Source organism: Haemorhous mexicanus, chromosome 3, assembly GCF_027477595.1.
Source record: "Haemorhous mexicanus isolate bHaeMex1 chromosome 3, bHaeMex1.pri, whole genome shotgun sequence".
NCBI lineage: Eukaryota > Metazoa > Chordata > Aves > Passeriformes > Fringillidae > Haemorhous > Haemorhous mexicanus.
Window position 1 is genome coordinate 66,123,877 of NC_082343.1, and position 16,248 is coordinate 66,140,124.

General features: G+C 39.0%; 1 protein-coding gene across 1 annotated transcript in view; it reads right to left on the reverse strand.

Moving 5' to 3' along the window:
* CLVS2 (clavesin 2) overlaps positions 1–16,248 on the reverse strand; it is a 56,004-nt gene that overhangs the window by 12,151 nt on the left and 27,605 nt on the right. The window contains exons 3-4 of the mRNA XM_059842188.1: positions 3,638–3,748; positions 925–1,145 (exon numbers count right to left, since the gene is read on the reverse strand). Of these exons, the coding sequence (XP_059698171.1) occupies positions 925–1,145; positions 3,638–3,748 (332 nt within the window). The remainder of the gene's footprint in view (positions 1–924; positions 1,146–3,637; positions 3,749–16,248) is intronic.

Consider the following 16,248-nt stretch of genomic DNA (forward strand, 5'->3'; position numbering starts at 1 on the left):
ATCACATGCTGTCTCCTGAAACTGGGTCCTCAGCCTAGCATATCCTAACTTAATTTTAATGACTATATATATATTGGTTTCTACCTTGTTTGTTCTTTTCTGATCCATTGCTAGGCCTGTCCCTTATAAACAGCACTCTGACTTTTGCTGCCCTTTCTGCTGCCCTTTCTGCTACCTTTCCTATCACAGTTGTAATCTTTACTCTTTTCTCTCCTACTGCCCTGGCAAGCTTGGATCAGATTCACCCCTTCCAAGTTAATGACCTCGCTGCTTCCATAGCTACTGGAGAGGTAACTAAACTCTTCCTATACTTTATTTTGAATGGTAAAATGCACCAAGAAATTACACTGTGCCTTCTCAAAGAGAAGAATATCAGAATGCCAGAATGTTTACCAGACTTGAGTATAACAACTGGCACTGATTTTGGTCCTGGTTCTCCTCATGTTTTCTCAGGCATGCAGTCACTGTGACTGAAGGTTCAGATGCCATAAATGTCCTGGCACCTACAGGCTGAAGGGTACCAGGCAGAGGGCTATGAGATAGAAGAAGATAAGAGCTAACATCACCACCCAGAAAGATAACTGGCCCAAATTTACCCTCTGCACAGAGGCTCACTCCAGCTAGCATTGTTTCTCTAATAAGTACTGTAGGCTGAGGTAAGATAGCAGCTTACTCCAAAGACAGTGCTGTGTATACAACCTATATGGCACCACAGAAATAATCAGCTGCACTGAGTTCACAACTCACACATGTAATAGTCATGGCCATGATCTCTCATCAACACTGATCTTTTTAAGAAAGGGAAAAAAAAAACAAATTGTCTTCCTATATGATAGACTGAACTACCTACAGCTTCATAAAGGAGGAAGAAGGCAAATGTTAACCTTATGGCAATACTAGAAGACAGCAGTACCTTTAACTCACCTTTTCATGGATTTGGGAGAGAGGTCCTTTTCTATATCCTTTGCAGGAGTGTTGTAGGAGTCCGCGTTGCATTCACTGTCATCATCGTACTCATGGTCAAGCAGAGTTCTTGCCCACGTGCCCATGTCATAGGGGGGCAACATTCCTCCAAACTCTGAAGGCAGGATCTCAGGGTGTATGAGCTGATGCAGGCTGTTGAGGTTGTTACCATGCAAGAATATCTGTATGTATACATGCAGGTAAAGACACAGGGGTATCACCAAAAAACATTGAAACCCAAATGACATCATCATTATTAGGAAGATATTGTACAATTTAAACATTCTGGTTGTGCTAGCACAGAGGAAAGGACACATCACCTCTGCCTTAAGCATGATCATACTGTGTTCATAAATCTCCAAAGTGATTAAAACATAAATAACTTTAAATGTTTACAGGTAAGAACTGGTGTCTGGTAGCTAGATGGACAGAATATTAGATAGACAAACTGCCTTGTTAATCTCTTGTCAATTTCTCTCCCTAATTCTGTGAATTAAGTTAATAAATTAAATTACAACAAATGAATAAAAATAATATTCACCATATACAACAAGGAATATATATGGAGTTTCAGCATGTAGCCATGAGCTCTATAAATAAGATAAATTGTGCAGTGTAATGATAACAGTGCTGGAAATATTTTCCTCCTTAATCTAGCCATACCAGTAACTTCAATTTATACTTGACAATACATGAAGTAAGTAATAAAAGGAAACCACTGTGACAACACTGAGGGAATAGCTGATGGACTATTTGATATATTCCATCAATGTTTTGGTAGACTGATATTCATATATACTTTACACTTATATATCTGTATATTAGTATAGTGTGATATCAATACTTGTATTTATGTTTATGTTTAGTGCTTCCCCCCAGAGATCTTTCATGTTTCAGTTCAGCTTGCAGGGACTCCTCTGAGCAGCTACACCCTTAGCATGATTTATAAGAGTTAAATTCAAAAGGCTGAAAGACAAAGACCAAATATATGCTTGTCTTCTAGTGCTTACTTCAGACCACCTTCCAGTCAGCTGTGGACCCAGGAAAGTTAGCATGACTGTGCAAAACCAGTGATTTTCTTCCATCTCAGAAAGGAATTTATCCTTTTGTGTAAGAACATTTATTAATGCTGAAAGTTATTTGCTTTAGGGGCCTTTACAGCTAAGTGTTTCACTTCTTAGCAGTTGTTTTTATATATGCCTAGTACTGCATCTATCTGAATCTAACTACCACTTGCAAATCTACATGACAAATTAAAAAAATACATAATAATTCAGGATAAAAACAATGGATAAATAATGAGCCTGATAAAAAAATGTAAAGATAATTCTTTTGGATTTGAGGGGTTTTTTCCCAATCATTTTTCTGCATCTAATAATTTTTTTAAAGCTGATTTTAAATTTTATGTGCTGGTCCTAACTTTCACACTTTGACACTAAGTTTAGAACTGCAAATCAATATTTACCACCTGACTACTTTTTATAGGCATTTGGTATTGACAAAAAACAGTTGTAAAAAGTCAGCATTTCTGAAAATATATGCCATTGATTCAGGTGTCTAAATAAAAATTTAGATGCTAACTGATAAGCCTCCACGTTCAACTGCCTTGTCACTTATTTTTAATGCTGTAACCCTTCTATGAGCTGCACTTTACTCCCTAGTTATGCATATGCAGCACTTGAGTTGAAAAGGCCTGAGATATATCTGGCACTACAATGTTCTTTGCAGAAGCTGCAGTCAACAGAGTGCAACTGAATCCTGCAAAATGGGGCTTCATTTGCATATTTATAACAGATATTACATAAAAGGCTTTGTGATCTATGGTTCAAAATCTGTAAATACCAGAGGCCTCTCAAGCATAATCTGACAGTAAAAAACTGCTCAACACCAAGGATCATTGTGGCCTTGCAGAGTGTGTTTGAGGAGAAAAAATACAGGCTGCTTAAGGAGCTGATTCCATTGAAAAAAAATATCATCATGTTCTTTGTAGTGCCATTGTACATGATGTTGATTGTGTTTTCCTGGATGACAAATTTCCTGTTACAGAAATAATATCATTCTATACGCTATCACCACCAAGCTCTAATTTAATTGCACTGATGCAAATGGTACAAATTCAGCAACATCTCGGAGGCTGCTCATATGCACAGATGCATGCACACAAATTCCCTTTTATTGGTTTTCATTCAAATTAGTATTTGCAAACTAATACTACTAGATGCCAGCTGGGTATTTTAGCTCATGCTAATGTCAAGGAAAGCACACTAGGAAAGGACTTTGTAGTCACTAACTCTGTTTTTAAAAGAAAGACACAAATAATTTTAACAGAAATTAAACAGAACTGAATTGAATACAATCTAATAGAAACTGCAGTGTTGGCAGTATTTTTTATATAACCCCCAGGAGCAAGCATACGCTTACATTTTAAAATACATTTAAGCGCACTGCTTGACTGTGTCCTTAAAGGATAATGTTGTGTAAGTTTCTAAAATAGTTGAAGGTACCCTTTACAACACAGATATATTTAAACATTTTCCACCAACAGCAAGCTGATAACTCATGTTAATCTACTTTATTAAGAGTATGATGCATCTGCTGATGTCGACTGCCAGGAAATGGACAATTAAAAAGAAGAATAAGGACAATTAAAAAGGACAATTAAAAAGAAGAATACCCTTTTTCGTGTCTTCTCCTTCAGAAAGGGCCGGATAACAGTGTAGAGGGCATGGATATACCACGGCTGATTGACGAAATGTATTCCTCCAAACCGAGCTGGAAAGCTGTCCTGTGTGTCACAAAACAAACACACAAAATTTGAGCCAATTCTTAACATATGTAGCATATGCATCGAATACCATTTTTTTTTCCTGAATGCCTTTATCGTAATAATAAACCTTTAACAAGAAGAAAGATTATTCAAAACTGTGTCCTCTTAGTTGAGTTCCAATCTTCCACACCAAGGAGCAACACACCTTGGACAAAGTGTGGAGGAAGTGTTCTGAGATAGTTTTGCTATTCAAATAAAGGCACAGCATTTCTTACCTCCAGAAATTCTTCAAACATTTATGATTTGCCTACAATCCATCTATACCATGTATTTTCCTCTTTTCCACTTCTATGGATTTTATTCATTCTTAAGAGTAACAATCTCAACTCTTCTAATGTCATTGAAGAGCGCTAAAAAAGTCCCTCGTTTCCTCCTTAAAAAGAAAATGTAAATCTAAGCTACTATTCAGAATGTCTCCAATATTATCCATATTTCATAAAACTGAGACTGCATTAAACATTATGCACAAACCGTTATGCAATATCCATGACAGTAATTCTTGTCACATAGTCAGAGGCCTTCTGGGAACCTAAATGTAAGGATAGCATATCTGTATTGAAGCAGTGGCTTTTCTTTTCCACTTGCTGAAAATCACAAGGGGCAGATAACTCACTAGGAAAAGATTCTGATATGCATTTTCAATTTCTAAGTCAAGAGAATATGCCAGAGGGTTTGGCAGTTTCAGGAGGGCAGCCACTCTGTCCTGGAATACAATTGCTAAATTCCTCGTGTTGTCCTCATTTTGTCTTTGCCTGGTTGATCATATGCACAAACAATGCAGTAAGCCAGCTCCTATGTTTCCTAGAGTTGCACCATTGAGGAAGGAGGAAAGAGGCGTAAACAGGTGCAGTTGATGCATGCTCCCTTTTGTTTTCATGGCTTATTTTAGAACCTTCTCAGTGAAGAACCTTCTCCTACTTATACAGACTTCCTAAATTAATAGCTTTCATTCGAAGCTTAATTCAACAGGTGACACAGCACAGGCAGTCATGGCAGTCACTTAGATCACAACCAGGTTCCTCACTGCAGCAGCAGCTCCTGCTTGACCATACAGGTAACAAACAAGGACATCCTTTCCAGCTACACCTCCTCTTCTTCCTCTTCTCTTCCTCCTCCTATGTGGATGCAATAAAGGCAAATTCAGGTCTGTGCCACGGGGATCAAAGGCTCAAAAGGAGGCAATCAAATGGTCTGACATGGTGCTTTGTGCTAATAGACCTATTTTGCCTTCTCTGAAGACAAGAGAGGAGGCCCTACAGAAGCACCCAGCAGCCTCAGCATAATCTGCAAAGCACCGCTTGAAGCACAGGGTCATACAGCACATGCCAACAAAATGGCCAAGAAAAGAATTATAAACTATTCCAGCCAATCAAGAACTGTCACAAAAGGAAAGTAGAAACTGCAGGAAGGAAATCTTTCATTAAATGTTTCCAGATAGGAATATACTTTGCAACTGTCTGCATATCCACAGAACCTTTTTAGTTCTGCGAATGTGTTTAGACCTGTGGGAATAACGAAGTACGAATTGCTTACTCCTCTCCAAAGATCCATTCACATCCTGTCAGGCATGCCTAACCCAGGGGCTCTTTACAGCAAGGTACCTCTCGCCTTCAAATTGTAACAGCTTGCTGGATTTTCCATCAAGGAGGCAGCACCTTGACAATAATTTACAGGGAGGATGACAACCACAACACACACTATTCACATCTGGCTGGCCAGAGCACAAGTCAATGCAATCAATGGTCTGTTTTGCAGCTTTTCTCCTGAAACTTTTGATTAACAGCAGCCTTGAAAGAAAACAATCCTATCAAAAGACTGCTTCAGAAGCCTCATTCTGCTAAATGCACAATTCCTGTCAGCACTAACTAAATGTCAAACAGGATGGTTGATAATTTGACACATAATTCACCCTGTTCAGTATTGTAAATCCCCAAACACCATTCTGAGGACACAGTTATGATGTGCAAAAGGTAGTAAATTATGTTTGTATCATAGTGATTCAACAAATCCATTTGGGAAGGATAAATCACCGGATGACACCTTAACCTTTAGTTACAGGAGATTGAATTCATCTACAGAAGGTTGTGTTTATTTGGATTATCACAGCTGGTTCTCCAGCAAAGATAGCAGGTGCTCCATGATGCATACCATGCACAAAAGAGCATACACTTAGAGCTGCAGAAATCTCAGCAGAGCTGAGAGTCACACAGAAACTGAGGATAATTTGTGAATAAGAACATCTCAGTAGGCAAACTGGCATGCACAAACACAGATTCAGAGCAGACTGCCAACAGCATTTGTATTCTAATGTGGCCTCAGAATATTCTGTATCTTTTTAAAGATATAAAATTTCCAGCAGACAAAAAGATTATCCTTAAAAACTACCACTTTGACACATCTACTATCTTTTCCTGCATCTTGGGAACCATTTACATGGAGGATCACCAATATATGTGGAATGATCCTCAAACAGAAGATGACACTTGATCTTAAAAGCCAGTTTGTTTCAGTGTTTCCCAGAAATTCTGAAAGCATTTTCTGGAACTAAAGAAGATGGGTATTTATCAGTCTCTGTGACTAAACTGAGGTGCCCAGATTCAGAAGCAGGTCCTAATTACACCATAAATTTGTACCAAAAAAGAGAAAGGGTGATTTGGTCTGAATGATCCTGCATTGAACACAGTGCTTAAACTAGTATTCAAAAGCTGCTGAAAGTAGATCCAAAAGCAAATCTCAAAAGCACCTGCTGAAAAATAAAAAAGTAGAATAAGCAACTACATCTGCTGGAGAAACAGGTGTCAGAAGGTTGTCTTGCTCTTCTCAGATGTACCTGATTTCCACATGGGGATTTGCCAGACAGATGGTCATCCTTACACAAACAGCAGGTAGGAATTTCTTTCAAATCAGTGATTCTTCTGGGGATTTATGTAGATTAGGTTACAAGCATGGTGGCAGTCACAACTGCCTCTGCAGACACACTGCACTTCAACAGATGAGCCTGTAACCCATGAATCACATGAATTCTAAGTAAAAGGAATCCATTGCCAGAAAACAGCAAGAAATGGAGATCAGCTGTAAAGTGAGCTGCGCTTCTGACTGGAAAAGTAATAAATCTGATGGGGTATTACCAAACAGCAAAAAAGAACTAATTATGTCTACACAGTGGGTGGATTTTTCTTCACATTCACTGTAACCTATGTTTCAGCAGCAGAACATAACTTTTTCTTTTCTCTGGTGAGCACAGCTTGTGACATGGCCATGCCACAGACACAGACAAGCAGGAAGTTATTATCAGAGAGCACAGACCCCATGACAGGAGGCTTGCAAGTGACAACTAACAGGCAGCCAAGGAAGAGGCACACCCCTACACTACTGTCTGCAGCACTGGGGGACTACCAGCACACTGGCAGTGTCACAGAACATTCCCTCGCTGGGTTTCCAACTCTTCTGAAATGGTTCTATGCTCTCACAGCACAGCAATTCTACTCTCTCTGCCAAACATAATTTATACAAACTATCTTTACAAGCTTTCTCTCCAAGGACCCAGCTTCTGTTGCCTGCTACCACCCTTGGCACATACAAAGAAGCCAGGTTTCCACTTGCCAGTCACCACATTCCACCCTGTGCTGGGCTCAGCCATCACCTGAGCCAGCTCCAAGGGTTTCACTGAGGGTGCCCTGCTCTACTCTGGCCTTAAGGAACTCTTACAGCACAAGCAGTAACAGCAAAACCAGTATATGACATTTTTAACAGAACTTATGGGAAGAAAGTGCCAAATTCCTACTGAAAACCAATGTGAGTCTGAATGGTATCAGGACTGTTATCATATGATCCATCTTTACCAAATGCAAAAGATCAAAGAGCTTCTTAAAGGCCACAGCATTCTTCACTCCTTGAACATCATGTCGACATTTAAATCGCTGAGGTCTACTTTTAATGAAGCAGCCCTCCTAGCTGACCTCAGTGCTGTAATCAAATTTGTCTGCACAGCTTCTAGAAGTGTAGTCTCAGAAACTGCTGAGTCCACTGTGTGCCCAAAGGTGCTTTGGCAGCCCATTGTCATCAGATCCTTGAAAGTATGCTGCACATCTACAGTAAACAGACTGTCTGGACACATCTTGTCACATTAACACCAAGAGAGTGCTTGGGCATGTGTGCTCTGGGGTTATTTCTGAGGGTTTGCTGTCCTTATGTGCAGTGAAACTGTTTTTGCAGACAGTCTAGAGACGTCCTTCAAAGGACAGTCTAGACAAACATAATGAATACACTCACACCCTTTACTTAAGGCTGCACTTGAGTGCTCTGATGAATTCAGGGTGCTGCATCTGCAGACGACAAGAAGTTACAAAGTCAGAACTGCAGCAGCTGTATCTTCATAACAAAAACTGCAAGTTCAAAGAAAGCATACAAAACTATCTATATCTTAACTGACTTAAGACTTATTCCTCAAGATAATACATTAGTCCTCCTTTAGCTTTTCTGCTAAGTCAAGTGCTTCAGGGAGAAAAAAAAAAAATTATTGTAATGAACCAAAATAGTATCTTCATAATGGAAAGCTCCACTAGAAACTGCAACATTCTGTCGTCTACAAAATGCATCACAACTAAACTTCATTTTGAGCATGTTAGAGAGAAAACTATGGAAACTCATGGAAAGAAAAGCCTGACTAGAAGGAATAGTTCACATTCTTATCCAAGAGGGGAACTACCAGAGGAACCACGAGTCACAGCCACCTACATCAGGAAAGGATACCCATCTAGCTACCAAACTGCAAATTTCACCAAAGGTAGGAAAGAAAAAGGCATTCCTAATACCAAACTTCCTGCCAGCATCCATCCATGACATGAGTACTTGCAATGCCTCAAAGAAACAAATTTTATGTCAAGACTGATCACCTACACTCAAGACATGACTGGAACCAGTGATGAGATTGGATGATTAGGAGACTGGAAAGTGAATCTTTGAAAATCTGAAAGAATTTGGATTGGATTTCTTTAAGGAAACAGATGCTGAACACACCAGGGAGAATAAATAACAGGTGAGGAAAGAACCTTTCAAAACAAAGGACAATGTTGACAACGAAACAAAGGGGAGAAAGCTGACCAGGAACACAACTAGATTGGAAGCTGGTAGACAGCTTTGAATCACCAAACATGCAGCAAGACTGGCACCCTAACTCTTTTTGAGAAAATTAGTAAATTCAAAAGAAGCTAAGCTTCAGCTTGTCTAACAATAGGAGACCTTCCCTCTGTACCTCTCTGTTAAGGTGCTTTTAAGGTTCAGATCCAAAAAAGAAGACTCAGGTGGTGAAATTTTGCTTGAACAGCTGCACTGGTGATTTCCCTCTGTAAGACTAACGTGTTGTTCTCTCCTAGTCTGAGCTTTTCATTTTTATTACACAATGTTGAGCCATTTATAAGACAAACAAAAAGTGCCCAAATAAATTTTTGTTACTGTGTTCAACCAAAAGGACAGTACCTAAAGGCAAATTGCATCATTCAGTGATATTCCTACAAAATAAGATTTAATTATCTAGAACTGGATGTTGTCATTTGGCTAAGAAGCTTCCAATGAAGCAATTTGACTTTTGGCAGTCCTTTTCATTTCTATTAGTCATTTTATCTTACAACTCATATAGAAATATGTTAAGTTGAATGAAATGAGAAGAGAGATAGTATCCATCCAGTGAGAATATTGCTTTTTTATTGAAGTATCTGTTTTAATTTCAAAGAGCCTTCTACCTTGCACTTCATATGCTACTCATAAAAATTATATATTGTTTAAATTAATTAGGTGGGATTTAAATTTCATTTGACTGTATGTGTGTGCATGTTTATATATAAATATAATAAGATTTAAAACCTACATAGATTTTGTGCTTTATAAAGGGATTATATCACTCCAATTTTTAATTAGGAGGGCTTGATAAAGAAAGTATTTTGTGTAAAACCTTCATTTTAATTAGAAATTACTTTATTTCTTTACAAATTATCTTCAGTAGATTTTGATCTTATTTAAGTTTTAATTAGAAATTGGAAATTCTTTTAGAAATTTTTCTTAATTTTGGTGGGGGCTTGGGGTTTTGAACATTGGTCCTTGCCCTATTTGTTTAGTTTAAACCTTGAAGATGAAGGCTATAATTTTAAAGAAGAAATTCAAAATGCTGTTTTTCAAGGACAGTACTGTTTTCAACTATCAGCACTGCCTCTTTTCTAACACTTATTTTGAAATGTGAGATATTAAAAAGAAGGAAAGGAACCCAAACATTTTTACAGCCTGATGCTATTTTCCAAATAAGCAAAGCCAAAAAGAGAGTAAGAAGGAGGGCAGAAGTAGGTTCTTCTAGTCTGTTTTCTACCCTGTGATGAAAATCATTCTTTACAATAGACAATTATCAGATGGTGACTTCTTCTATTCCCATAGGGAAAAAAAAGTCTGTTTTCCAGGCAGCTTGTGAATGTCTTATTAGATTAAGATTACAGACAAAGAGAAAACAACACTATACTGCAAATTGCTGTGCCTAAATACAGTAGCAATACTTTCATAATACTGGTGGAATAAAAATAACGTGGAAAATAATGTGGAAAATGTCCATAAAGGATTCCATACTCCAGTTCCCGAAGGCAGAAGTCTTTGGCCAGGGACTGCATAGCAAGAGCTGAAATGCCACACCAGCATCTCAGCTCGTGCTACCCCGGTCCTGAAATCGCCCTCTTTTTGTCAGTGAGACTGTCCAAACAGCCCCTGGTCTCTGCCAAACTGCTGACCACAGGATTACTGTCAGGATGCTTTTCATCATGCAGAAAGCTTCCCACAGGCCTGAGGACACTTCAAAGAGGAGCATTAGTAGCTATCAGATACCACCCCCCTTCCTTGTACCTGACCACTTTCAAATATAAGCAGGTTAAACAGCACCTGGGAATGAAGGGATATTTTAGGATAACGTTAATATGGGGATTGAAAGAAACAAGGCAAGGCAGAAGCCACAGAAATAAGATAAAAGCGAGGAGCAGAAGAAATTAAATAAAAAAGTAATTCGGGGGAGGTATCAAGTACTACTGTGATCCACGGGAGAAAACCATTCATCTTGTTCCTTTTCTAGCCCCTTTTCAAAAATTTCACAGGAAGATAGGAAAAGAGAAATAGAAAGTATTCCTGCACGGAGGACCCATGTTTTACAGTCACATGTCAAGACTAATTTTAGGTGCAGACCTAAACTCAAATAGGGTAAATAAATACCAAATCCTGTACCTTCCATGTAATTTCGTATATCATTCCAGCTGACAATTTCCTAGGACCAGACCCAGCCTAAGTATTTTCAGTTTGGGATTGACTTCTGTCAAAATTCGCAAGAGGCTAATCTGAACCTGTCCAAGCAATGGGGCACACAGGTCTGCTGATGGATAAGGTGAAAAAAGATCCTGCACAGAGGCAAAAATGCATGTTTTCAAATAGCACTGCATAGCTATTCAATGCCAGTAAGTTACTGAGTTAAAAGATACCATTTCTCCTACCATAATATTCACTTTTTCTCCCCTAGAAATGGAGAACTTCTAAACTGGTGCCTACAAATTCATTATTCAAAGTTCCTCCAAAAATGCAACTCTCAGTTTCAGACAAGATGAAATAAAATTGGATTAGTCCTTTGTAAGTTTCAATTTACAACAATACAATAAACTGAAAACTATAGTGTTTCAAGAGTTATTTAATGAGCCATGTGTTTCCTCATACTATGAGGAATCAATCTCCATCACTGCAGTAAGCACTAAGAGCCATAATCATTTTAGCCATCCAATTTTAATCTGTCACTCCATGCAAATGACAGTCCTGAGAATTGAACTGAACCATAAAATTGGAGTGATAGTGATTTGAGAAAAATCAGCTGAGGACAGCCACTGAGATCTAGAATGCAGCATAATTAAGCTTTAAATTACTGAGGAAATTGAATAACTGACTTAAGATCCATTAATAAGTATTATATTTTATTAAGAGTAGAGGTATCATGAACTATGCAGCATACATAGTTTCAAGAGGTCAGTTCCCCACAGGACAAATCTAATTCAAGTTCCAAAAAGTGTTCCAATATCTTTGTCACAGTACAGAATGAAGATTTATTTCAGCCTTTCAGCTTTAAAGAAAGCCTTAGTCTGAACTGCTCAGCTACACTTAATCTTTACAAAGGTGCTTGAAAAAATATGATTTCCTGCATGCTGACTCCAGCTTCCCTCTTCTTCTGCCCTCCTGAACGAGTGCTGGTGGTACACACATGCAATATGTGCCTGGGAGTCCAGGGAGTTCAATATTGTTTGAGGGAGAACTGTCATTCAAGTTTTTACTCTAGAGGACCATAAATCATTGTTGTTGATTTCTAACTTCAGACATCAGCCCCGTGTCTTTGTAAAGCCATATAAGCATGGGTGTCTCTGGAGGACAGAGATGCCCTTTCTATGGAGGAAATCTTCCAGTAAAACCAGAGATTCACAACAACTGGGAAAATAAATAGTTCTGTGTTTTACCATACATATCTAGGACAAGGCTAATGTGTTTGCTGCGCTATCAGGATATGCCAGTAATGAAGGAATGTGATGGTGGGATCTCTCTTAAAATCACACTTTTGAAACTCTTGAAAATTCATGTGCAAGGAATTGGGAGATCAAAACCAGAAATGCAGATGTCTTCTTGCTAAGATAAAAGTGGAACCCATATGAATGTATTCTCAGCAAGAGAAAACAACAGTAGCCTCAGCTCACATCACATGGATACCAACAGAGAAAAGAACTCAACTCTGAAACTGCCTGGAATGCAGGGTCCAGTGCTGGGCTTCCCAGTACAAAGCAGACAGAGGCATACTGCACACAGTCTGGCAAAGGGCCAGGAAGATGACTCGGGGATTGGATCATCTCTCATATGGACAGAATGTCCAGCCTGGAGGAGAGAAAAATCAGGGGAATCTCAGCAATGTACATAAACACCTGAAGGGATGGTATAAGAAGCTGGAGCCAAGCTCTTTTTAGTGGTGCCCAATGACAGAATCAGAGGCCAAGGGAACAAACTCAAACACAGAAGGGTCCTTCTGAATATAAGGAAACCATATAAGAGCACACAGTTCTAAAAAACACTGATGAAAAACATAAAATCACAGAGGTTAAATAGTCTTTTTACCTGGTATTTTTCAAACCACTTACCACAGTTGTGGTATTTTTGAAATTCCTCACCAGCAGAAGTAACCAGTGTGATGACAGATTCCACAAAGGCAATTAAAAAATTATTTGCTGGTAGATTTTAATATTTACACTCAAGTTACTCAAGCTTCTTGGCTTGGATGAGGTCACTCATCTGAACAAGTTACTGTCAAAAATGTGCTTGGCTTTCTCCACCTAAACATAGGCTTACCCTACCTGCAAACCCTGACATTTCATACATCACACTCTTTGAAACAGGAACAAAACATAGCCACTGCCAAAGCTGTCTTCACAACACTGAACAAGTTCAGTTTCCAAAGGCTGGGAATGAGCTTCCTCCCTAGTTCTGGCACCCACCAGTGAGCCCACCTTTTCAGAAATGTCAGAGGGCAACACCGGCAGCTCACAGAGCAGGGAAAGTCAGCAACAGTCAAATTAACTCCATTCATTAACCACACCTCGAGGAAAGAAGTTCAATTTCCTTTTTGAAACTGACAATTTGCTGCTCTGCTCTTAGCTCTAGCAACATAACAAAGGGTGGTTGCAATTGAAAGTATGTCTTTTTTTAAAATATAGCATTATTTACAAAGATACTGCTTTTGCATATGTAACATCTTCAGATGTTTATAACTAGAGATTGCAAAATGTTTATTGCTCCACTGCTAAAACCTTTTTCAAATTGTAGCATCTTAAGTGCAATCCAATATACTAGACCAGTGTAACCTACTGGAAGTGTAAGAATGTATGCAAAAAAGATCCTCCCTCCCTCCCTTATTTTATTTGCTGGGTTTCCAGATGAAGAAAGGAATGATGAATCTGACTCCCTGTTCTTAGAAGGCTAATTTATTATTTTAAGATACTATATTATATTAAAGAATGCTATGCTAAACCATACTAAAGAATACAGAAAGGATACTTACAGAAGGCTAAAAAGATAATAATGAAAACTTGTGATTTCTTCCAGAGTCTCGACACAGCTTGACCCTGATTGGCCAATAAGTCAAAACAATTCACATGAAACCAATGAAACAATCACCTGTTGGTAAACAATGTCCAAACACATTCCAAAGCAGCAAAACACAGGAGAAGCGAATCAGATAATTATTGTTTTCCTTTTCCTCTGAGGCTTCTGAGCTTCCCAGGAGAAGAATCCTGGGCAAAGGGATTTTTCCAGAAAATAGGGCATTGGCACTGTCTCACTTTCCATTCTACTTTTCTGATTTAGCCACATTCTGATTTGAAGCATGGCTTAAATTTTCTGCTTTCCTCTACTCCTGTCACTCCAGCGCTAGTGGTTGATGCTACTCAGAGAATTAAATCCCCAGCACAGGGATGATGGCATATGGCATGCGTGAGTGGACTGAATGGAAGGCAGAGAGGCCCTGCTGGCTGTCTCTTGCTCCCCATCCATCAGCCCCACACAAGGCATCGTGTCGTGCTGTCCGGCACATCCATGCTATATTAGCGCCACGGCCGTGCGGCCGCCATCCGCGACGTGCAGGCTGCAGCTGTAAAGGCCCCTGCTGAGACCTCCGTGTGTACCTCAGAGGGAGGCTGAAAATACACAGCTCCTCACTTCAGTGAGAGTATCATTAAACATGAAACCGTAAGCAAGCTTCTACCTCCGCTTAACTGAACAGGCAAGAATCGCTCCTCAGCAACACAAGACGAGCTGAAATAAAATCAGAGCCAATGCTAATATAAGCAGACATGGTCTCTTCCAACCTATCCATTCACAAATGGATGCTGCTGAGACCGTGTCACAAAGCTCTTGCACCTGTACAAAAAAGTAGTTTAAGCAAGCAACATCTTTGTTAGGTATTACCAGGTGTGGGGTCACAGCAGGAAGAAGATACAGACTCAAAATGCACGACATTTTCTAGACAGAAGACAACTTCAATTGCCAATGAACAGAACCACACTGAAATCTAAAAGGAACATGTCAAACATGTGTGTCTGTGTATAAAAATCATTATGCCTCAAACAGTAAATTAATCTCTTAAAAAAATATTAACATGGATAATTGGGCAATTTCCAGTAGTCTACTCACTTTAACATAGATTTAAGAGCTCAGGCTATCAGCATAGGACAAAAAAAGGCATTTCCTATCTAGGAACGAGAATCAGTGCCTTGTGCCCTACTGGTAAATCAATTATGTATTAGAGCTGCTGCTGCTTGACTTTTAATCCACATTAGTTCACAGACCTTAAACAAATTTGATGCTACCATATTAAAAAGGGAAAGCACTAGAACAAGTTATACATAAACAAAATAGAAAACAGATCAAGCAAGAAACCAATTAATCAGTCAGATGCTGGCAGTGAGGGGACAGGCTGCCTACTGACAGCACACAGGGAAATAAGAAACACAGATAAATCGCTAAAATTTCCTTAAATGTAATTAGATCCAACCTGGAATGACCATAAGATGATTTTTAACATGTTTCTTTGTTAACCTTAGCTTTTGGCAATTCAGACAAAGAAAGTTGCTGACGTGTATATACGTGTATAGTGTAGTACTATTGATCTATAATACCTGTTCTCATCCTGAATAAACTGCATTTCTGGACCCACATTCTGGACATCAGACACCAGCTGTATGCTTAGCCATTTGAAGATCCTGGCTGAGTATTTACTGAAATAGATAATTTAAAGCAGTACTTCAGTCAGTTCTGCTCATTTTGGAGTCTGGCTGATAAACCTTCACATGTAGCCGAAGCATTAAAAAAATCTTCCATTTTCTGAGCCCAAATTCCTGCATCATCGTACCCACTACAGTCTTTCAGCACTAAAATTAAAGGCAGCATGAATATTTAAATGTTCTGTGACAAGAATGCAGCAGTTAAATCTGCCAGTATACAGAATGCAAAGGCTACCTTAGAATTTGAGTTCACTGGAGGGAGGGCGGGAGGGAGGGAAGGAAGGAAGGAAGGAAGGCAGATGTAAAAGAAAAAGCAGGGGGGGAATTGCCTCAGAATTCTTGCTAGCTATTGCTACTGCCCCCCAGGAGCTGTAGTTTGAGTGCTCTTAAGCTTTCATTTCCTTACAAAGACAATGTTATTTAGTTGAAATATTTTTTTCCTACAGTGCACAACAGTGTCTCCTGGAGACAGGAACAGATACAGCCTAGAGGTAAATGGGGATCTGAATACTCCACTCAATGCTGGCAGCTTTCCCAAAATTAAACACTTCAATTTTGACCTGGTACTTTTCAAATAAAAAAATCTTTAGAAGGGAGAAATTTTATATAAACTTTTTATTTTAGTTGTTATGGAAA